At 44.3% G+C, this 25,346-nt stretch overlaps 1 protein-coding gene across 1 annotated transcript in view; it reads left to right on the forward strand.

The window, feature by feature from the left end:
- Positions 1-537: 537 nt before the first annotated feature.
- LOC145360012 (tumor necrosis factor receptor superfamily member 1B-like) overlaps positions 538-25,346 on the forward strand; it is a 42,782-nt gene continuing 17,973 nt past the window's right edge. Inside the window, exons 1-4 of the mRNA XM_080214912.1 lie at positions 538-568; positions 1,627-1,667; positions 4,456-4,509; positions 22,700-22,724. Of these exons, the coding sequence (XP_080071038.1) occupies positions 538-568; positions 1,627-1,667; positions 4,456-4,509; positions 22,700-22,724 (151 nt within the window). The remainder of the gene's footprint in view (positions 569-1,626; positions 1,668-4,455; positions 4,510-22,699; positions 22,725-25,346) is intronic.

Below are 25,346 nucleotides of genomic sequence, written 5' to 3' on the forward strand. Positions count from 1 at the left end.
GCCTTTCCCGCTCGTGCAGAAAGCGCGCGCAGACACTCCCAGCTCCGCGGCTTCACTGTACCTCCTCCACCGCCACCGCCGGTATTGATTGCACACATTGTCTAAATCTTTCACTAACCCTATCCTAACATACTCTCACTAATATATCCCCAGAAAAACATTTCGCTGCCTTTTACCTTTTTTAGACAATTTTCATTCCTGTTGCCTTTCCCTCACTGTCTCCGGTAGCTTCACTGTATTCTGTATATATACTTCTGACTATCCATTTTTTATCATCTGCTCCAGACACTAATTACTTCAGTTTTAGCCTTTTGGGGAACTTATAATCCTCAACCATTCTGACCAGTGAAACCATGGTTTCAAAGATGAGATTGCTCAGAGCATAAGCATTTCTTGATGCATGACCATGAGCCTTTATAGATAGTTAATGGTAGGGTGTTGGAGAGAGTTATTGAACAAAAAGATCTAGGAGTACAGATTCATAGCTCCTTGAAAGTGGAGTCACAGGTGGACAGAGTGGTGAAGAAGGTATTCAGCATGCTTGGTTTCATTCCTCAGAACATTAAATGTAGGCGTTGCAATGTCTTGTTGAAGTTGTACAAGACATTGGTAAGGCCATACTTGGAATACTGTGTACAGTTCGGGTCACCCTATTATAGAAAGGATAATAAACTAGAAAGAGTGTAGAAAAGATTTACTAGATGCCACCAGGACTTGGTGGTTTGACTTATAGGGTGAAGTTGGATAAACTGGGACTTCTTTCCCTGGAGCATGGGAGGCTTAGGGGTGATCTTATAGAGGTCGATAAAATAATGAGGGGCATAGATGAGGTAGATGGTCAATATTTTTTCATAAAGGTAGGGGAGTCTAAAACTAGAGGGCATAGGATGAGAGGGAGAGATACAAAAGGGTCCAGAGGGGCAATTGTGGCGAATGTCCAGAACCAGCTGCCAGAGGTAGTAGTAGAAGCAGGTACAATTTTGTCTTTTAAAAAACGTTTAGACAGTTACATGGGTGAGATGGGTATAGAGGGATATTGGCCAAATGTGGGTGTTTGGCTCTAGCTTCGTGCTTAAAAAAAGGGCAGCATGGACAAATTGGGCCAAAGGGCCTGTTTCCATGCTGTAAACCTCTATGACTCTATCTCCCAAACTATTCACTTCTCATCACCCACATCACATATGGATTCTTCTCCATGTAATGGCTAAATCAATTCTACAAGGTTTAGAATTAATGTAAGACTTGCCAAAGATGACACTGTATGTATAAAATGCAACCAGGGAGCAAGATGAGTCAATTATTCATTGAAAGGTCATTTTCTTAATCTCCAAATAAATTCATGTACAGAAAGATTCTACAATCCTTATCTTAACATAATCCCATGATGCTTTCTTACCATGTCTACTTGGCTTAATCCATCTGCTGCTGAAAACCTCATCCTTTTATGACCACATTCCTGGCTGGCCACTCATCTTCACTTCAAAAATCCATCCTTCCATTGCCAACACTGACAGCCTACCCTACCATGGCTCAGTTGCAGACACTCTCATTCCTGACTCAGAAGTTGTAGATTCAAGTTCCACTACAGGACTTGAGCACAGGAAACAAGGCTGACACTTGGTGCAGTACTGAAGGACTGCTACACTACCAGAGGTGCAATATTTCAGGTAAGGGGGCAAATTTTCCCATGGGAATCATAGCAAGCAAGGGGCAAACCATGGAATGTCCGTTGACCTCGGGTGGGATTTTCAGTTTTGGGGCAAGCACAGCTGGAAAATCCTGCCCAAAATTTTACCTCAAGACCTTGTCAGCTCTCTCAGCTGTACATAAAATATCATGTGGCACTAATTTAAAAGCAGTAGAGTTATTCCTGATCCATGTGTATCTCAGTCAACATCACAAGAACAAACAATTTGGTCATTGTTGAGTTTTATTTATTCGTGGGACATGGGTGTCACTGGCTGGCCAGCGTTTATTGCCATTCCTAGTTGTCTTTGAGAAGGTGATGATGAACTGCCTTCTTGAAACGTTGTAGTCCATGTGCTGTGGGTTGACTCACAATGCCATTAGGGAGGGAATTCTAGGATTTTGACTCAGCGACTGCAAAGAAACGGTGATATATTTCCCAGCCAGGGTGGTGAGCGGCTTGGGGGGGAACTTGGAAGTGGTGGTGTGTCATGCGTTTGGAAGGTGCTGTCTCCAGTTAGTTTAACGTCTGTGGTAGGTAAAATGTTAGAATCTGTCATTAAGGAGGAAATTGCGAGGCATCTTGAAGGGAATTGCTTGATAGAGCAGACGCAGCACGGTTTCATTAAAGGGAAGTCATGTCTGACAAATCTACTGGAGTTCTATGAGGATGTGTCTAGGGCGGTGGATAGAGGAGAGCCGGTGGATGTGGTCTTTCAGGATTTTCAGAAGGCGTTTGACAAAGTACCTCACAAGAGGTTATTGCAGAAGGTTGAGGGACATGGAGTTGGGGGTAGGGTGTTAGCGTGGATAGAGGATTGCTTGTCAAATAGGAGGCAGAGAGTGAGGGTCAACGGGTGCTATTCGGATTGGTGGATGGTGACTAGTGGAGTGCCCCAGGGGTCGGTGCTGGGGCCTCAGCTTTTTACCATTTATATAGATGATCTGGAGGAGGGAACCGAGTGTAGGGTGTTGAAATTTGCTGATGACACCAACATTGGGGGAACGGCAAATTGTGCGGAGGGTGTGGAGAGTCTGCAGAAGGATCTAGATAGGCGGGGCGAATGGGCCAGGAAATGGCAAATGGAATTTAATGTTGGCAAGTGTGAGGTGGTCCACTTTGGTAGGAAGAATGGTAGGAAGGACTATTACTTACGGGGCGAAAAACTGCAGCAGGCGACGGTGCAGAGGGACCTCGGGGTCCTTGTGCATGAGTCGCAAAAACCCAGCCTGCAGGTGCAGCAGGTGGTCAGGAAGGCGAATGGGACGCTGGCCTTCATAGCGAGGGGGATTGAATATAAAAGTAGGGAGGTCTTGCTGCAGCTGTATAGGGCATTGGTGAGGCCGCAGCTGGAGTACTGTGTGCAGTTTTGGGCGCCGCACCTGCGCAAAGATATTTTGGCCTTGGAGGAAGTGCAGAGGAGGTTTACTAGGCTGATACCGGAGTTGAGGGGGTTGAGCTATGAGGAGAGGCTGAATAAACTGGGCTTGTACTCGTTAGAGTTTAGAAGAATGAGGGGAGATCTCATTGAGACGTATAAGATGATGAATGGGATGGATAGGATAGAGGTGGAGAGACTCTTCCCGCTCAAAAAAGACAGTAGGACTAGGGGGCACAGCCTCAAGATAAAAGGGGGGCGGTTTAGAACGGAGTTGAGGAAGAACTTCTTCACTCAAAGGGTGGTGAATCTCTGGAATTCTCTGCCCGTTGAAGTGGTGGAGGCTGCCTCGCTAAATATTTTTAAGACGCGGGTTGATGGGTTTTTGATAAGAGAGGGGATTAAGGGTTATGGGGAGAGGGCAGGAAAGTGGAACTGAGCAGCAACAGATCAGCCATGATCTTATTGAATGGCAGGGCAGGCTCGAAGGGCTAGATGGCCTACTCCTGCTCCTATTTCTTATGTTCTTATGTTCTTAAGGATCTTTGGTGAATTACTGCGATGTGTCTTATAGCTGGTACACACTGCTAATACTGAGTTTCGATGGTGGAGTGGGTGGATGTTTGCAGATGGGATGCCAATCAAGTGGGCTGCTTTGTCCTGGATGGTGTCAAGCTTCTTGAGTGTTGTTAGAGCTGCACCCATCTGGGCAAGTGGGGAGTGTTGTAGGAGCTTGCTTTGAGCAATTTGGTTGCTAGCTTCCCTACATTCACACCTCAAAAGTACTCATTTAGCATAGAGGACTTAGGGAAGTCCTGAAATCATCTCAGGAGCCGTGCAAATGCAAGTTTTTCTTTATCTGTTTTTGTTATTTCCTCACCACACCTACATGCTAGTACTCTGTGATGTTCCTAAACACACAATGCAAGACTGAACTGCACAAAACTGCAGCAGCAAATCTGCTCCCATTAGCCATTTTGTTGCAAGGAAGTTGCCTTTCGAGGTTTCCTTTGAAAAAATATTTGATCAAATCTATTGTTATTAAGGGTAGCATCACTTGACAGGAACAGTAACACTGTTACTTAGCAAAGTCGCACTCACAATAAGCCTTAAAATATAATATAGAAAGGCAGGTTGGGATGGCACAAGAATGAAGATACACTGTTGAGACCTGCAAAGATTAGATCTCATCAGAAGAAGGCTTTGACTTCCCTTTTCACTTGCAGGAAAGTACGCATTGTACTTCTATCAGCAAAAGTACAAGCTGGTTAATCAAGTTTCTGTAGTAGTGCTCACAGATCTCAGACAGATCTTCTAAATCATGTTATGTTTCAAAAGAAAATCAACAATAATTGCTTTCCTGATCTTAATACTTGTGGACTTAATTAAGGCAACAATTGGAATATCCAAACTCACCCCTGAGCATCAGCGTTTTAAGCGCCAAGTAAGTACCATCTTTCTTATCTGAATTTTCTTCATGTTGTTTACTATGACTATTTAACAATCAAGGGATTTAATGTTAAAATGTTATTAACATTAGAGCTTAATACACTGATTAGTTGGGCACAAATGTTGTACCACAATTGTTCCACTATATACCAGATGCCCTTGTGCAATCTTAAGCCTCAATAACTTTGGATGTACACACAATAGAAGCAAGCTAGAAACAACAAATTAAAGCATGATTAATTGTATTTTTGAATGTTAATATTCATGAAACTATTCAAAAGCAGCTGGACAATGTTTCCAAAAAGTTGGAAAATTGGATTGAATGAATTATCATAAAAGATGGTAATTATATCAAAGCTGAGAAATTTCAACTCTATTACCCTAAAACTTTAAGAATTACACTTCTATATCTCAATCACAGTTTGTTTCTATCGAGTGTAAGTTATGAATGTTAGAATTTGCACAGGAACTTTATGAACAGTCTGTATATGTGGCACAGTGGTTAGTTAGCACTGCTGCCTCACCGCTGCCAGGTCCAATTCCTGGCTTGGGTCACTGTCTGTACGGGAGTCTGCACTTTCTCCCCATGTTTGCATGGGTTTCCTCTGGGTGCTCCAGTTTCTCCCCATAGTCCGAAAGACGTGCTGGTTAGGTGCATTGGCCATGCTAAATTTTCCCTCAGTGTACCCGAACAGGCGACAGAGTGTGGCAACTGGGGATTTTCACAGTAGCTTAGTTGCAGTGTTAATGTAAACCTACTTGTGACACTAATTTAAAAAATAAATATATCTTAGGGATTGCTGAACCAAAAAGGCGAAGATTGTTTCTAGTTCACTAACCACAATCTTGGTAGTCACCTGGTATAATGACATTGGAGCTTCAGAATCAACTTAACTACTAATCACAGCAATCATCAGTTACTCTACATCACACATTAGTAGGAGAGACAAGGATCAGCCTCAGAATAAAGGGGCGACCCTTCAGAACCAAGATGAGGAAGAATTTCTTCAGCCAAAGGATGGTGAATCTGTGGAATTCATTGTCACAGAAGGCTGTGGAGGCCAGGTCAGTGAGTGTATTTAAGACAGAGATAGATAGGTTCCTGATTGGTAAGGGGATCAAAGGTTACATGGAAAAGGCAGGAGAATGGGGTTGAGAAACCTATCAGCTATGATTGAATGGCAGAACAGGCTCCTTGGGCCAAATGGTCTAATTCTGCTTCTGTGCCTTATGGTCTAAACCCAGACAATGCCACGAGAAACAATTCAATATTGGAGAGCTTTGAGGTCTGCGAGTCCAACATTATCTATACCTCCAACATTTGCTTTAACATGACATGTCAGGTCTCAGGTTACTCATATGCTGCATGTCGATGCTTTCTTTTTAAAAATAAATCATGTCTAATTTACATTTGAATGAATCAACACTTACACAGATTGGCTCATTGGAACAGGATAGTACAACTATTGTACACTATGGCCTCCTGTGCATCAAATCTTCAATGGCCAGAAATACATGTGTGTTTTGAAAGTGTTCCATAGTCATAATGAATACATGACTACCTGTGTGATACCTATAACACTTAGAGTCAATTGCGCTAACATGATAAGCTGAAACAAAGTTGTTGCAGTTTAGTTACAGAATTAACAGGAGTGTGCTGTATATACATGAATGTGTTTAGTGAGGTGACTGGTTAAGTAATTCAATCATTTCAGTTGACCGCAGCTCAGGTATTCATTTCTTAGCACAACACGTGAAGTATGTAAGATTAGCAGGATAAATACATGAAGTTACAGGGATAGGGCCTGGGTGGGATTGCTGTCAGTGCAGGCTTGATGGGCGGAATGATCTCCTTCTGCATTGTAGGGATTCTATGTTTTCAGGTGCCTATTTCTATTTTCTATTAAAAAAACTTTCCATTAGCACAATTTGCAATGCAACTCAGACCCAAAGAGAAAAATCTGAAAATTGGAAATGAAAACAAGCATGGCTAGAGATTTGGAATAAAACTGAAAATTCTTCAGATGTGTAGCAGATCGGTCAACAGCTAAAAGAGGAGAAAATAGGTAAATGATTCAAGTCTGATCCTTTCTAGTTTAGGGTCGCAAAACAGGAGCCTTACTTTCCCTTTTAAATTCCAATGACAATCCATAGCTTTTCTAGTTATTTTCTGGTTTTTGATTAACATATAAGGCAGGATATTGATGCCCTGGAACTGAATCAGGAGGAAAGGTTGGAAATTCCGGACTCTTCATCTTTGAAAGGGGGCCAGAGAGCAAGCTCTCATAGAAATCTGTGCACGCACCCTTGGGGTGGCATGGTGGCACAGTGGTTAGCACTGCTGCCTCACAGCACCAGGGACCCAGGTTCGATTCCCTGGTTAGGTCACTTTCTGTGTGGAGTTTGCACATTCTCCTTGTGTCTGCATGGGTTTCCTCCAGGTGCTCTGGTTTCCTCCCACAGTCCAAAGATGTACTAGTTAGGTGAACTGGCCTTGCTAAATTCTCCCTCAGTGTACCCGAACAGGTGTCGGAGTGTGGTGACTAGGGGATTTTCACAGCAACTTCATTTCAGTGTGAATGTCAGCCCATTTGTGACTAATAAATAATAAATAAACTTTAAGCAGTGTAGGCAGTGATAAATTAGAGGCTCTAAGCCTCAATTTTAAGTTAAGCCTCAACTGCAGGACAAGCAGACACAAGGTAAGCTATCAATAAGCAGAAATAATAGCAAAACAGAATCCCTACATTGCAGGAGATCATTCAGCCCATTTAGCCTACACTAACAACAAACCCACCCAAGCCCTATTCCCATAACTCCATGTATTTACCCTGCCAATTCCCCTGACACTAAGGGGCAATGTAGCATGGCCAATCCACTTAACCTGCACATCTTTGGACTGTGGGAGGAAATAGGGGCAAACATGGGAGAGAGTGTGCAAATTCCATACAGACAATGACCCAAAGCCAGAACTGAACCTGGGTCCCTGGCTGTGAGGCAAAGTGCTAACCACCATGCCACCCAAAGCAGATCCTGGTCGATAGCAGTAAGTACTTCATTGCGGAATTAATATCGGGATGGCCTTCCAGATAGGCTATTAAAACTCAAAGCCTGGAATGTGATAATCTCTGCTCAAGCTGCTATTGAGGCAAGTCCACAAGAACATGAGAACTAAGAGCAGGAGTAGGCCATTTGGCCTTTCAATCCTGCTGTGCCATTCAGTGAGATCATGGCTGATCTTTTCGTGGACTGAGCTCCACTTACCCAACCACTCATCATAGCCCTTAATTCCTTTATTGTTCAAAAGTTTATCTATCCTTGCCTTAAAAACATTCAATGAGGTAGCTTCAACTGCTTCACTGGGCAGGGAATTCCACAGATTCACAACCCTTTGGGTGAAGAAGTTCAATTCTTTGACAAGAGAATTAGATATTGCTTGAAAAAAAGAACTTTAAAGGGATTTTGGGATCAGGATAGGCCATTTATTCAGAGAAAAGCACTGGTGTATGACTGATGGGACAAGCATCTGATTCTGTGCTGAAACCATCTCTGGTGTTATGCAGAATCTTTAAGTAAACATTTTCTTGCTCGCAGTTTGAAGGGACAGGAGGGCTGAGTGATCCCAAAATCTAATGGCAGCATGAAGTCAATTTGAAAGTATTTGCTAATCCTACTGAACGCTTCAACCAAGGTGGAGATAATTAAGTACCTCATTTTTCGCAGAATTGCACGTAGTATCTGATTCTAGTTGTTGGGTTCCTATCTAGAAATCAACCTCACATCTTCAATTGTGGTCATTAATTCCTTTCAGTGTTGGTGAGAAACAAGTTTTATTTCTCAGTGAGAGCTATGATGCCAATTTTGATCATTGACAAGGCAACATTGAATAGTTCTCAGTGCATGAATGTCCCTCGAAGAATGGAAAAAACTGGATCAGGCATGGCAATATTGCTGGGAGGAATGCAATTGTCAAGTGAATACACATCAGAATATTGAGGGTGTGCTAAATTCTGCAGGTGTAGGAGTCTCCTTCCACATTTAAAAGGATTGGTCAGCCTTACAGAATACATGAACAGTTTTAAACCTCTTGTTTTCATAGAATCCCTACAGTGCAAAGGAGGCCATTCGGTCCATTCAAGCCCTATTCCCATAACCCACGCATTTACCCTGCTAACCCCCCGACACTAGGGTCAATTTAGAAAGGCCAGTCAACCTAAGCTGCACATCTTTGGACTGTGGGAGGAAACTGGAGCACTTGGAGGAAATCCACACCGAGGCTGGGAGGGCCAAAGGGCCTGTTCCTGTGTTGTACTTTTCTTTGTTCTTTGTTCTTTGACATGGGGAGAATGTGCAAACTCCACACAGCTAGTGACCCAAAGCCAGAATTGAACCCGAATCCCTGGCACTGTGAGGCAGCTGTGCTAACCACTGTGCCGCCCTAATGTTTTAAATACAGTATTTCAAAACTTTGTGCATCCAGCACTAGTTTCAAAGTCAAATCATATGGCACAGATAGAGGTCATTTAGTCCATCTTGCCTGTGCCAGTGCACTGAAAGAAGGACGGTAGAGACAAATTACAGTCCAGTAAGTCTCATATCAGTGATAGGGAAACTATTGGAGAAAATTCTGAAGGTGGGAATTAATCTCTGCTTGGAGAGGCATGGCTTCATTAAGGATAGCATGACTTTATCAGAGAGAGGTCATGCTTAACAAATTTTATTGAATTTTTCAAGGCAATGATCAGGTACGTAGATGAGGGTAGTGCGGTTGAAATACTTTATATGGATTTCAGCAAAGCCTTTGACAAAGTGCCACATGGGATACAGGATAAGTTAGATCCAAAATTATCTTAGTGATAGAGGACAGAGTGTGGTGTAGAAGGCTGTTTGTGTGACTGGAGGCCGGTGTCCAGTGGGGTACCACAAGAATCAGTGCTAGGTCCCTTATTTTGTGTGATGTATATGTAGACGATACAGATGAGAATGTGGGGGGAATGATAAGTAAGCTTGCAAATCACAAAGATTGGCAGGCTGTTTGATCGTGAAAAAGAAGGTCTTGGTCGGATGAGAGATCTGTGGCTGATGCGGTTTTACCCTTAAAAGTGTGAGGTGATGTACTTTGGAAAGAGTAACAAGACAAGGGAGTACTCAGTGAATGGCAGGACATTAGGAAACTCAGAGGAATAGAGGGATCTTTGGTGTTGGTCTACAGATGTCTGAAGGTGGCAGGACAGGTTAATAGATGAGGTAAAGAAGGCACATCAACACAATAAGGACCTAGCACTTGCCCTTAGATTATAAGAGCAAGGAAGTCATGATGGAGCTGTACAAAAGTTTGGTTAGGCTGGTGTACTGTGTAAAGTTCTGGTCAACTATAGGAAGGATGTGATTGCACTGAAGAGGGCACAGAGGAGATTCACCAGGATGTTGCTTGGGATGGAACCTTTGAGGTATGGAAAGAGGCTGGGTAGGGTTGGGCTATTTTGTTTAGAGCAGAGAAGGCTAAAGGGGCACCTGATTGAGGTGAATGAAATTATGAGGAGTACAGACAGTGCAGACAGGAAGCAGCTGTTCCCCTTAGTTGAAGGGTCAGTAATGGCAGGGCATAATTTTAAGATGAGGGGCAGAAGGTTTAGAGGGCATTTGGGAAAAACCTTTTCACCCAGAGGGTGGTAGGAGTCTGGAATGAAATGCCCGGGAGAGTAGTGGAGACAGGAAACCTCACAATCTTTACAAAGTACTTGAAAGAGCATTTGAAATTGTCATAACATTCAAGGCTATGGGCCAAGTGCTGGCATGTGGGATTAGCATAGTTTTGCTGATGCAAACTCGATGGGCTGATTGGCCTCTTCTGTACTGTATGACTTTATGATCAGTCCTATTCCCTTGACCTTTCCCAATAGCCCTGTTAATTTCTACTTTTTAGTACATATTAAATTCCATGTTGAATTCCATGCTTTCAGTGCTTTTCCAAACAGTGTATTCCTGATTATAAGAATGCTAGATGATTAAAAAAAAACTTCTAATTTGTATTGCCTTGATTTGGGAGTCTGCCCTGCCTCCTGATGCTAAAATTTGGACAAAAATTTTACAGAAGTCAGTAAATACTCGCCCAGTGAATGCAAGGCAAAGTGTGAAACTCAGAATCAAAAAAGAAAATGGCTTTCGTTATTTCGTTAGACTATAATCACAAGGCAATTGAATAGGGGAAGCCAAAGGCCTATTGGTATTATCACTAGACTATTAATCTAGAAACTTAGTTCATGTTCTGGGAACTTGGGTTTGAACCCCACCATGGCAGATGGTGGAATTTGAATTCAATAAAAAGAAAGTATCTAGAATTAAGAATCTACTGATGACCATGAAATCATTGTTGATTGTTGGAAAAACCCATCTGGTTCACTAATGTCCTTTTGGGAAGGAAATCTACCATCCTTACTCGGTTTGGCCTACATGTGACTCCAGACCCACAGGCAACTAGGGATGGGCAATAAATGCTAGCCAGCTGTCAACACCCATTTCCTACGAATAAAAAAAATTGTTGAGGGAAGATATTGGCTTTGCTGTAGTAATTTATGGCTACAGTTCACAGAATCATACAATCCTAGAATCCTACAGTCCTATTGTGCAGAAGGAGGCCATTCAGCCCATTGAGTCTGCACCAATCACAATCCAACTCTGGCTCTATCCCCATAACTCCATGCCTTTACCCCAGCTAATCCCCCTGACACTAAGGGGCAATTTAGCATGGCCTATCCATCTAATCCGCACATCTTTGGACTGTGGGAGGAAACTGGAGCATCCGGAGGAAACACATGCAGCCACAGGGAGAAGTGCAAACTCCACACCGCGGTGAATCGAACCTGTGTCCCTGGTGCAATGAGACAGCAGTGATAACCACTCTGCCACCGTGCTGCTGAAAAGCTGTTTATGATTTTATATATCCATCTCTATGTGAATGCCTGGAAATTAACGTTCATGATATTAATGAATGAAGACGCAAGTCAGGAGTATGGTGGAATACTCTCCGCTTGCTTGGATGAGTGCAGCTCCAACACTCAAGAAGCTCAACAGCATTCAGGGCAAAGCAGCCCATTTGACTGGTACCCCATCCATCACTTAAACATTCACTCCCTTCACACATAGTGGCAGCAGTGTGTACCATCTGCAAAATGCACTGCAGCAACTTACCAAGGCATCTGCTTCCAAACCCCCATGACCTCTACCACCTAGACAGACAAGGGCAGCAGACACGTGGGAACATCGCCACATGCACGTTTCCCTCCAAGCCAAATAATATCATGGCTTGGAAAAGTATCACCATTCCTTCACTGTTGCTGGTTCAAAATCCTGGAACTCCTTCCCTCCCTAACAGCACTACAGATATACATTTACCATCAGCTTCTCATGGGCAATTAGGGTTGGGCAACAAATGTTGGTCTTGTCCATATTCCAGGAAAGAATAAAAAATGATCCTACTTACTTGAGTAATGTTCCTCACTGAGCTATTGGGAGGTAAACCTGTTTATTTTGAGTAAATTAACATCACTGTTAAGACAGTGGACAGAATCTAATGAGGGAATGTCTTAACTCACGAGAACTGGTGGGAAATCTGCCATCCTTACCTGGTCTGGCTTACATGTGACTCCAGAGCAATAGGCAACTAGGTGAAAAATTCAAAATTCTCACACCCAACACCATCCCACCTCCAAAGTGCCCAATTCTGAATTTAACAGAGCTATTTGAGGGTAACTTTCTGGTATTAATCATTATCTTGCTTCACTTGATCATTGTCACCTGGCAATCTAGGATGCTTGATGAGATATCAGTTGAGGTCTGGACTTGCCTCCACCATGGGTTTTTGATGGGTAAGGAAATACAGCAGTGAAAGTGAGTTGAGGTTGAGTGGCACTTTGTGAGGGTGTTTGAAGTTCTCCTTGTCTGATGTGAATAAAGGCTTGAGTCCCTATAGCTGTCTTGCCAGTTTTGCAGTGAATCCTTATGATCATAACCACGTTTCATGAGTTTCAAATGAACAATATCACAGGTTGATTGGTGTGTTGGACAGCGGAGTGAATGTTTCCTGTAGGACATAGAACAAGGAAGACAATCAGAAGCCATGACAGCAAGGTCATACCTTGGTGGGATCTGCAAGTGAGCATGAAAGTGGTACATGGCAGAGTTATTTAATGCAGATCTGAAGAACAGCAGAGAACAGAATAGAGAGGAGCGGAGAAGAATGGTGCTGAGGCTTGGGGGAACTACTCCTGTGGGAGGGTTGAGAGAGAGAGATTCAGTTTCCTTGCTTATGGGCAGAGCAGTGTTTCTGCAGATTGAGACTGACCACCGCAAGTGGTCAGACTCCATCAGCCTCCTTCAGGACCCAGTGGCCAGACATTGCCTGTCGATGTGAAGGTCACCATTGCTCTTAATTTCTTTGACTCCGGCTCCTACCAATGAGCCACCAATTCAGGAGTCTGTCAACCAGCTGCATCATTGTGTAAGGGAGGTCACAGGTGAGTTGTTTACCAAGCATTAACCGATGTTCTTCTTCCCCTGCAATTTAACAGCCAGGCTGAACAGGCAGTCAGATATGTGTCTCCAGCTTCTCATAAGTACACGTGTGACACATGTGCTAATTAGAGGACCACCAGATGAACCAAAAGTTTTTCCCAACTGCGAGGGATATCATTGGGCGGCACAATGGTTAGCTCTGCTGCCGCACAGCACCAGCGACCCAGGTTCAATTCCAGCCTTGGGTCACTGTCTGTGTAGAATTTGCACGTTCTGCCCGTGTCTGCATGGGTTTCCACCGGGTGCTCTGGTTTCCCCCCACAGTCATTGCAGGGGAAGATGAACATCGGCTGAAGCCTTGGCAAACAACTCACCTGTGACCTCCCTTACACAATAGTGCAGCTGATTGACAGGCTCCTGGTTCATTGGTGGGAGCGGGAGTCAAAGAAATTAAGAGTAATGGTGACTTACACATCGATGGGCAATGTCTGGCCACTAGGTCTTGAAGGAGGTGAATTGGCCATGCTAAATCTTCCCTTAGTGTTCAAGGGTGTGTAGGTTGGGTAGATCAGTCATGGTAAATATGCTGGGTTACAGGGATGTGGGAATGGGCCTGGGTAAGATACTCTTTCAGAGAGTTGGTACAGAATTGTAAGGATTCTATGACATTCTTTCAATATAGGCTTTTGATGGGCCGAATGACCTCTTTCTGCATCATAGGGATTCTATGATGATTCATTCCATCAGTGTATAACTGGTGGCTGCCACAGGAAGAGGTTCATGCAACTGTGCTGAATTCCTCTGGAGTTGTCACAGCGCTTTTACATGGCAGCAGTCCAAAATTTCAAAACTCTTTGTGTCAGGGAGCGGCAAAGGCTGGCTGGTGGGAGATCGACTGCAAACTTGTTCATGCCACCCACCAGTGAGGCCCAAAACTGCTACAACAAGAGCTACATGACCACCAGGTTAAAGGTGTGCCTCATGTGCCTGGACATCAAGAATGATGTGCTGTGTCCTATACAACACAGTACAGGAGAGAGTACACGAGATGGAGCTTGGCCAAGGTGTTGAAGTATCTTCAATGATGAGAACATTGAAGAATATTCAAAATAAAAGTGGAAACTTCAATCTCATGGGGCTTCCTTAAAGCTCAGATGATGCCAGGATCCCAGGGTATTGGAAGTCACCACCAGATCTATTTGGACATCTGATATTAACTGGATTCACACCATGTGGTGAAATTAAAACAAAGAAAGAGCAGCTCTCTTTGCCGGAGAGTGAGTTTATTGACTTAGTTCGCAGTCAGCACTACTCCAACACATGTGTCCCAATGTCATTGCCATAAACCATCGCAATGTAATTAAGAAGACATTGGCACCTGAAGCACATCTTCAAGCCAGGAGCTACGTGGCTGTTGAACCTGAGAAGTGTGACTCAGACGAGAAATAATATAAAAAATGGAAACTAGCAACCCATTTCCACCAGCAGCTTCTCCCTTCTCCCACAGAGCCCCCATCCCTTCACACTCCTCCACTCCTCTCCTACAAAACCTTCACCCCTCCCCACAAAGCCCCCATCCCTCCATAACCCCCTCCACTCCCCCACAAAGCCACCCGCCCCCACCCCTCCACACTCCTCCACTCCTCTCCTGCAAAACCTTCACGCCTCACCTGCAAAGCCTCCACCCCTCCAAACCCCACCGCCGCAAACCCTCCGCCGCAAACCCTCCACCACTCCCCCGCAAAGCCCCCACCACTTCATACCCCTTCGCCGCAAACCCCCAACCACTCCCCTGCAAAGCCCCCACCCCTCCCCCTTTGCACAAAACAAGTAAGGCTTACATTAACACTGCAATGAAGTTACTGTGAAATTTCCTTAGTTGCCACACTCTGGTACCTGTTTGGGTCAGTGCACCTAACCAGCACATCCCTCAGGCTGTGGGGGGAAACCTCAGTACCTGGAGGAAACCCACACAGACACAGGGAGAACGTGCAGACTCCACACAGACAGTGACCCAAGCTGGGAATTGAACCTGGGTCCCTGGTGCTGTGACGCAGCAGTGCAAACCACTCTGTCACCGTTCCTGCTTGGTTCTTCAACCAAGCATACGTCCACTGCATTTCCTCTGATGCCTCCTCATGTATTGATGTTCACCATTGAGTAATCGAAAGGACAAATTGACACTCAGGACTTAATAATGGGCGAGATGACGAAGTGGTGAAAATGTGTAAATTTCCTTTGTTAGATTGTCTTTGCTATAAAAAGAATGAAACTTATCAAGGTGACATTTTATTAAACACCCACGTGTATAACTTCGATAAATATCTTTCTCTCCCTACCACTTCCAGAAGTTGTGCGTCATGTGGCCGGATGATGGGCCCGGATCAACAGCATCTCCACGGTCAAAAGAGGGAACAGAGCAACTGTGGCTCTTTACCACTACTGAAGCCAGTAGCATGACACGCCAGTAGTGGTAAAGAGCCAGTTGCTCTGATCCTCTTTTGACTGTGGAGATGCTGTTGATCCGGCCCCTTCATTTCGGAGCCCAGCCACATGCACTGTGCAGGAGCAGACTTGGTCAATGGGAGACGGCATGTTGGCTACAGGCTGAGGTGGAGATATTGGGTGAGATTTTATGGCCACGCTCGTCCCGAAGCCATAAAATTCTCCCCAAGGTCAATGGACTTTTCCATGGTCTGCCCATCTTACCCATGTAACAAAGTAAGGTCATACAATCACCAGGTTAGGCTTCTCACGGATCAGTCATTGATGAATTAAGGGTAACATGGGTCAGAGAAATTTGTCATTGCGTCACCAGGATTTTGGAGGTCTAATACAAATAAGAAATATACAGTAAATGACAGAACCCTTAAGATTATTGATAGGCAAAGGGATCTGGGTGTACAAGTACACAGATCACTGAAAGTGGCAATGCAGCTGGAGAAGGTAGTCAAGAAGGCACACGGCATGTTTGCCTTCATCTGCCGGGGCATTGAGTTTAAAAATTGGCAAGTCTTGTTGCAGCTTTATAGAACCTTAGTTAGACTGCACTTGGAATACGGTGTTCAATTCTGGTCATCAACTATCAGAAGGATGTGGAGGCTTTGGAGAGCATGTAGAGAAGATTTACCAGGAAGTTGCCTGGGATGGAGGGCATCAGCTATGTGGAGAAGTTGGAGAAACTTGGTTTGTTCTCACTGGAACAATGGAGGTTGAGGTGCGACCTGATAGAGGTTTACAAGATTATGACAGGCATGGACAGAATGGCTAGTCAGAAGCTTTTTCCCCAGGGTGGAAGAGTCAACTACTAGGGGGCATAGGTTTAAGGTGCAAGGGGCAATGTTTAAAGGAGATGTACAAGGCAGATTTTTTATGCAGAGGGTGGTGGGTGCTGAAACCCATTGCCGGGGGAGGCAGTGGAAGCAGATAAAATAGTGACTTTTAAGGGGCATCTTGACAAATACATGAATAGGATGGGAATGAAGGGTTATGATCCCTGGAAGGGTAGGGGGTTTCAGTTTAGTCGGGCAGCATGGTCGGTGCAGGCTTGGAGGACCAAAGGTCCTGTTCCTGTGCTGTAATTCTCTTTGTTCCTTGTTCTTCTTTGATTCACAAGTTTCCAGTCTCAGCATCTCTATCTGAAGATATTGATGTGTCACTTGTTTCGTGTAGTTAGCCAATGGATCTGGGCGATGCATCACATTGTGTAAGAACTGCGGAGAGTGACAATGGATAAATGGGGAGGTGAGAGAGCACAAAGAAATGGACAACACCAGGTTAAAGTCCAACAGGTTGATTTGGTAGCTTAAGCTTTCAGAGTGCTGCTCCTTTATCAGTTGTATCACAACTTGGTATGACTCCTGCTCTGCCCAAAATGCAAGGAACTACAAAGGATCATGAATGTAGCCCAATCCATCATGCAAACCAGCCTCCCATCCATTGACTCTGTCACACTTCCCACTGCCTCGGCAAAGCCAGCATAATCAAGGACCCCATGCACCCTAGACGTTCTCTCTTCCACCTTCGTCCTTCAGAAAAGGTACAAAAGTCTGAGGTCACGTACCAACCGACTCAAGAACAATTTCTTTCCTGCTGCTGTCAGACTTTTGAATGGACTTACCTCACATTAAGTTGATCTTCCTCTACACCCTAGCTCTGAGTGTAACACTACATTCTGCACTCTCTTGTTTCCTTCTCTGTGAACGGTATGTTTTGTCTGTATAGCGCACAAGAAACAACACTTTTCACTGTATGTTAATACATGTGACAATAATAAATCAAACCAAATCAAAAAAATCAGAAAACTCATGCTACCAAATAAACCTGTTGGGTTTAACCTGGTGTTGTGGGACTTCTTAATGTGCCTACCTCAGTCCAACACCGGCATCTCCACATCACAAAGAAACTGAGGGATGGGTGCAGTTGGCCATGGCGGGGTGGTGGGAGTAATTGAGAAGTGGGACAAGGTGGTAGGATAGGGGGAGAGGTGAACAGTCTATTTGGAATGGTGGAAGGGGAGTAGAGGGGGAGATGCATTTGGTAACGCACGGGCTGTACTGGGTTAAAAATGTAAATAATAGTGGGTTTCTGATGATATTATCAACAATGTCAGAACAGTGGGGGCGGTTTTATCAATGGTCTGCATCACACCAAACATGAATGACATTTTCCATTTCACAGAAGTGTTATTACTGCTGCCAATTACATTTGTTTGTGAAATAGAAAAACCAAACCATTTCATAATGGGCTCTGCTATGGAATTGCTTATTTGGAAACTAAAAAAAAAAGAAATTAACAACAAACTTTAATTTGTATAGCGCTATTAATGCAGTAAAACATTTGAAGGTGGTTCACAAGGAGATAAACATTGATAGCAAATCAGAGAAGGATGTATTTGATCTGATGACCGAATGCACAGTCAAAGAGATGGCACAGTGGTTAGCACTGCTGCCTCACAGTGCTGGGACCCGGGTTTGATTCCCGGCTTGGGCCATTTCAGTGTGGAGTTTGCACATTCTCCTCATGTCTGCATGGGTTTCCTCCCACAGTCCGAAAGACATGCTGGTTGGGGTGCATTGGCCACACTAATTTCTCTCTCACTGTATCTGAACAGGTGCCGGAGTGTGGCGACTAGGAGATTTTCACAGTAATTTCATTGCAGTGTTAATGTAAGCCAACTTGTGACAGTAATAAATAAACTTTTAAGATATCGAGGAGCGTTTTGAAGGAGAACGTTGTTACGGAAAGTCTTGGATTGAATTAGGGTTAGGGTCCAGGCAGCTGCCAATAATGGGACAAAGGAATTTGGAAATGAATGAATTAATTGGTTCGAATTGGAGGAACTGGTGAGCTGGAGGTGGTTACAGAGCCAGGGAGAGGTGCAGCCAGGGAGGGATTTGAACATGAGGATAAGAATTTTAGGTCATGATTGTCTGGGAGCTAATGTAGATCAGTAATCGAAAGACTTGGTTCAAGTTGGGAATTTTATTTCTATTGATGCAAATGTGAGTCGTGGTGTCTCATACGTCAGTCAGGAGTCACAACTGACAGGGATGTCGTGATACACAATGGCAGTCATATTTCTGCCAGTGTTTTCCTCCAGTTTCAGGGTCAATGATTGCAGATTGCCTTAATGGGCATGTATGACGTGGAATCATTTCAGAATATAAATGATAATTTGATTAGCTTTGATATTGGGGTCAGATTTAAAGTCAGATTTAGGTTCATTTATTACGATGCGTAAGTTACAGCCATGCATGGTCAGGATTTTACAGAGCTTGAGGGGGCCTGACCTCAGACTCGTTGTCAAATTACGCGAGAGGACTTTGGGCACACTCCATGATGTCATGGAACCTTCACGTGATATTACAGTCAGCAGCATGTGAGGGAATCGGAACAATGCTCACTGACATTCTAAAGGACAGTTAAGATAAAAACAAATTACTGCAGATTCTGGAATCTGAAACAAATATCAGAAAATGCTGGAAAATCTCAGCAGGTTTGACAGCGTCCGTAGGGAGAGAATAGAGCCAACGTTTCGAGTCTGGATGATCCTTCGTCAGCTGAGACAAAGAAAATCAAATGAGATTTATACTGTGAGGGTGCGGTGAGGCTGTTATAGGACATAGAAAGGCGTGAAGAATGTCCATTAAGTGATCAGAATGTGCGAATGGCAGAACTGAGGTACAGATGGTTAAGGACCACCATGGAACGTGGCAGTTGCCCTGAAAAGTTGGGGGTGGGGGTGTGGTTTGGAGACTTAATGGAGAGCAAGATTGGAGAAGTAGAAAAACAGAAGTAAGAATAAGGGAATAAGATTAAAGGGAAATTAAGCCCATTAAACATGCAATTGTCCTAAATTTTACATTGCCCATTCGCTTTTGGGCTTGGTTCATGAGCCAATCAGCTAGGTGGCATTAACGTTTTTACATCCCTCCCAATCCAGGCCCGGTTATGTCTAAGGTAACTCTTTGCAACAAAGAGCCTCAATCTACTTCCTGGCATTGGTCTGCAGGATTTGGGCATGATTCCTTGCCAACTTTATGTTTCATTTATAGGAGGTGGATTTCGCTGACTGGGCCAGCATTTATTGCCCATTGCTAATTACCCTTGAGAAAGTGGTGGTGAGCTGCCGACTTGAACCACTGGAGTCCCTGTGGTATATGAGCTCCTGACGTGCTTTTGTTTCACACATGGAATTGTGTGAGTGACTCAACCTCCCTAATTCTACCTTCCCTGTTAGGGTTTTACCCGAGAGCTGAGTTGAGACCAGGAACTCATCCTATAGGAAATGGGGGAGAATCCATGTCCCACTCACTCGGCACACTGGCTCCTATAACGTGATTGCAGATGAAGCAAAATATCCAACTTTCCCATGCAGCCATGCTGCATCATGGTCAGTTTCCTTACTCCAATTCCCCAACAGAGGAGGTGATGGCCTAGTGGCATTATCGCTAGACTATTAATCCAGAAACTCAGCTAATGTTCTGGGGACCCGGATTCGAATCCCGCTCACGGCAGATGGTGGAATTTGAATTCAGTAACAAGCTTCTGTAAGAATCTACTGATGACCATTGTGGATTGTCAGAAAAATCCATCTGGTTCACTAATGTTCTTTAGGGAAGGAAATCTGCTGCCCTTACCCAGTCTGACCTACATGTGACTCCAAAGAAATGTGGTTGACTCTCAACTGCCCCCCAAGGACAACTAGGGATGGGCAATAAATGCTGGCCAGCCAGCCAGCGACGCTCATGTCTCACGAATGAACAAAAACAATTCAAGACTTCAGAGGGTTGAAACTCTCAAAACCTGAGGTTGCCATCGTACCAGTCACTGTTTTTTCATTTGTTTTTCCACTGCAGTACCCCCCGCCACCCTGCCCTACCCCATCCCTCAACTCCACCCTTGGCATTGCACAGTGTAAATTAGGATCTGGCCTTCACTTCACTTCAGTCTCACTTGGAAAGGATGTGTGAGATCCTTTCGCAATGTGTGAGATCCTTACACAAAGCCTGGCTTCAAATTTAAAATTTGCGGGTTCTTAATATTAAACAGGCAAACCTGCTACCAACAGCACCTTTAACATCAAATTGGTACCAACTTCAACACAAATTTAATATGCACGTATTTCCACACATTTGAATATTTCTGGGTAAACAGTGAGTTAAAAATTCATCGATGGAGTGTGTTTTACGAGCTGCCAATAAGGTACCACAAATTAATGCACAGTCCTGTGAATGTTTTCACAGGAGAGAGGCTGAATGCTAGACCGATGTGGTGAAGGGCTGGATTTTATATAGAACCACTCATCTATTGTTGCCAAGTCCAGTTAACCGGAATGCGCTACTTCAAATACTGATGAAGCTAAAGTCTAAGGCTGTTTATTTCTTTTAGTATTAGCATACTACAGTGCCCTCTAGTGCTTAGAGGCGAATATTTACCAAAAAATCATAACTATCGGACCATCAACAATTTGCATAGAAACGTAGAAGTTGGGAGCAGGAGGAGGCCATTCGGCCCTTCGAGACTGCTCCGCCATTCATTACGATCATGGCTGATCATCCAACTCAATAGCCTAATCCTGCTTTCTCCCCATAACCTTTGCTTCCACTCTCCCCAATTTGTAGAAAACCCCCTCCTGCAGCCATTTCTCAGCTTATTTGCTGGTCTAGATGGTAGTGACCATGGGTTTGGAAGCTGCTGCTTTAGTATGGTGGTAGTGCCAAACAACATGTTGGATGGCATCCACAATGTGAAGGCTGGACTTTGTCCCTACATGGACTGTGCAGTGGTCATTCCCACCAATACTGTCATGGATAAATGCATCTGTGACAGGCAGGTTAGTAAGGATGAGGTCAAGTATGTTCTTCGCTCTTGTTGTTCCTTCACCACCTGGTGCAGACTCAGGCTAGCAGGTACCACCGAGCCACTGTTGGTGATGGATATCGAAGCCCTCCAGCCATGGTATGTTCTGCACCCTTGCCAGGCTCAGTGCTTCCTCCAAGTGTTGCTCAACATGGAGGAGTACTGATTCATCAGCTGAGAGGGGAACAGTACATGGTAATCGACAGGCAGTTTCTTTGTCCATATTTGATGTGTGCCTTCTGACTTCATGGAGTCCAGAGTCAATGTTCAAGACTCCCAGGGCAACTCTTTCCCAACTGTATACCACTGTGGCGCCCGCCACTCCTGCAAGGTATGTCCTGCTGGTGGGGCAGGGCATATTGAGGGATGGTGATAATGGTGTCTGGGACAATATCCGTGAGGTTTGATTCTGTGAGCATGACTATGTCAGGCTGTTGCTTGACTAGTCTGTGAGATAGCTCTCCCTATTTTGGCGCAAGCCCCTAGATGTCAGTAAGGAGGATTTAGCAGGATCAACAGAACTGGGTTTGTCATTCTTGTTTCTGGCTCCTAGGTCAATGTGGGGTCGTCCATCTGGTTTCATTCCTTTTGTATTGATTTTGTTAGGTGGGCAGCACAATTGCACAGTGGCTAACACTACTGTCTCACAGCACCAGGGACCCAGGTTTGAATCCCAGCTTGGGTCACTGTGTGGAGTTTGTATGTTCTCTTTCTGTCTGTGTGGAATTCCTCCTGATGCCTCGATTTCCTCCCACAATCTGAAAGATGTGCTGGTTAGGTACGTTGACTGTGCTAAATTCTCCCTTAGTGTACCTGAACAAGCGCTGAAGTGTGGCGACTAGGGGATTTACATACACTTATATTAACACTGTTAATGTAAGCCTATTTGTGACACTAATAAATAAACTTAAAACTGAATGGCTTGCTAGGTCATTTATGAGTCAACCACATTGTTGTAGGCCAGACAAGGGAAGGACAACAGATTCCCTTCTGTAAAGGACATTATGATGGGTTTTTATGACAATGGTTTCATGGTCGTTATTAGACTTTAATTCCGTTGTTTACTGAGATTAAATTCCACCATCTGCCATGATGGGATTTGAACGCAGGTCTGTAAGTATCATCCTGGGTCGCTGTGTTACTAGACCAGCGACAATATCACTTTGCCATCACTTTGACTGTATTGCAGCACCTCAGAGTGCAACCTGATCAATGTAGAAAACCTGAATATTATTGCACTTTGTGTGACAGTCAGTTTACTCACTGTCTGAAGTTTTAACTTGTGTCATCTTTTTGGTATTTTTCAGGTGCCTTTGCAAAAGTGTCCTCCAGGTAAAAGAACCACTTTGTTATGAGACTATTGGTTGTCTTTCTGTGTTTGTTCTTGCTTTGCATTTAGTGTTTGATGACATAAGAAAATTTATTGCTGTGAAAACAGACAGTTATCAGAAAGCAAATATCATTTGAGGGGAAATTTCTGCTGCTTGAACTTGACCTCAGTCTGAGGGCAGCATACCCATAAGATACCATCTTCATACAATTGGCTTATCACAGTGATGGCACACTGGCAGAAAGGTTGTGGGTTCAAACCATGCTTCAGAAATTGTTGAGGCTGTTGCTTTATAGAATTATAGATTCATAGAATCCCTACAGTGCAGATGGAGGCCGTTCGGCCCATTGAGTCTGCACCAACCCCAATCCCACCCAGGCCCTATTCCCATAACCCGTCATATTTACCCTGACACTAGGGTTAATTTAGCATGGCCAATGCACCTAACTAGTACATCTTTGAATTGTGGGAGGAAACCGGAGCACCCGGAGGAAACTCATGCGGACAAGGGGAGAATGTGCAAACTCCACACAGACAGTGATCGGATGCCAGAACTGAACCCGAGTCCCTGGCACTGTGAGGCAGCAGTGAAACAAAGAACAACTCAGCACGGGAAACAGGCCCTTCGGCCCAACGAGCCCGCGCCGCCATTTCAACAAAGCATTTTCCTACACCTACCCTGTCCCGTGTGTATGTGAATGGTACCCCTAATGTAGCCAGATTCAGGGGAGAATAGTGTAGGGTCAATTTGGTACACCAGTCAGCCTAAGAGCACATCTTTGGGGTGCTAACCACTGTGCCACCCCAGGACTGAGAGAGTGCGGCACTGTTGAGCTTGCTGTCTTTTGGATGAGACACCAGACCATCTCAGGTGGATCCAAAAGATTCGATAATGTTATCCAAAGAGCGGGGGAATTATTTTGGTGACCTCTATCCCTCAATCAACCTCACAAAAGCAGATTATCTGGTCATTATCATATTGCTGTTTGTGGGGCTTGCTGTACACAAATTGGCAACTATGTTCCTTGTTTTACAACAGTGACTACACTTCAAGAAGTGCTTCCTTGGCTTATCAACATCATGAGTTGTGAGAAGCATTATATAACTGCAAGCCTTGCATAAATAGAAGCATTAATTATTGCACAGGCCCAAATGTCTTGGGTTTCCCTCTTTGTCTGTGCTTATCTAATCCACTGCAGCCAGAGAAATGGTTGGGATGTTCTACTTGAGCGGGCTCATGTGGAATATAAACATCAGCATGGACTGTTTGGGCTGAATAGCCTGTTCCCATTCTATGTAATCCAAAGATGTATAGGGTTAGGTGGTTTGGCCATTGTAAATTGCCCCCTAGTGTCCAAAGATGTGCTGGGTTTTCTTTTGATTTGATTTATTTTGTCACAAGTATTGGGATGTAGTGAAAAGTATTGTTTCTTGCAGGCTCTACAGACAAAGCATATCATTCACAGAGTACATAGGGTAGAAGGAAAGGAGAGAGTGAAGAATGCAGTGTTACAGTGATAGCTAGGGTGTAGAGAAAGGTAGGTACAGGGTAGATGGATTGACCATGGGATGGGTTGGCCTGGGTAAGATGCTCTTTTGGAAAGTCAGTGCAGACTCGATGGGCTGAATGACATCTTTCTGCACTGTAGGGATTCTATGATATACTCCTTTCCTAGCCTGTCAAACCTTAGATTATTATTAGCAGGCATGTAAATAAACTATTTTAATTGGACCATTTTAGCAGTGTAGGCCACAGTGTACTGAGTGATGTGGGTTTAGTTTTCAGTGATAAAAGTAGTCGTAACTAAAGTTGTGAAAATGAACTTCTTCCCCTGACCTTTTAACCTTTGAATCATCGTCGTGTCATTTTTGTTTTGTGTGCTAACACAATCTATTTAATTTCTCCCTTTAATTCCGAGTATTTTATCAGTGCCAGTTTGTTTGGAAGGTTCAAGTCCCACTCACAGGTCCTAACCAGGACCAGCAGAAACTAAAATAAAATCTAACAGCACTTTCATAGAGTCTCTCCAGTGGAGTAAGAGGCCATTCAGCTAATTGACCCTCCACCAACAATAATCCCACTCAGCCCCTATCCCCGTAACCCCACATATTTACCCTGACACTAAGGAGCAATTTAGCACAGCCAATCCACCTAACCCACACATTTTTGGACCTTGGGAGGAAACTGGAGCATCCAGAGGAAACCCACACAGACATGGGGAGAATGTGCAAACTCCACACAGACAATGATCCAAGGCTGGGATTGAACCTGGGTCCCTGGTGCTATGAGGCATCAGTGCTAACCACTGTGCCACCGTGCCACTTTACAAAGGGCCAGCACTCTCCAGGGTCTTTGACCAACATTCATTTCCAAGGCAACACCAACCAAGGTTGGATTAACTGGCCATGCTGTTTTATTGGACTTCACGTTCTCCCCGTGTCTGCGTGGGTTTCCTCCAGGTGCTCCAGTGCCCTCCCACTTCCTGAAAGGCATGCTGGTTAAGTTCATTGGCCATGCTAATTGCAATGAGTGCACCTGAAGAAATAATTTGAGCGGTTAGTACTGCTGCTTCACCGTGCCAGGGACCAGGGTTCGATTCCCGGCTTTGGTCACTGTCTGTATG

This window comes from Carcharhinus amblyrhynchos, chromosome 30, assembly GCF_965287045.1.
Source record: "Carcharhinus amblyrhynchos chromosome 30, sCarAmb.v2.hapA, whole genome shotgun sequence".
Taxonomy (NCBI): domain Eukaryota; kingdom Metazoa; phylum Chordata; class Chondrichthyes; order Carcharhiniformes; family Carcharhinidae; genus Carcharhinus; species Carcharhinus amblyrhynchos.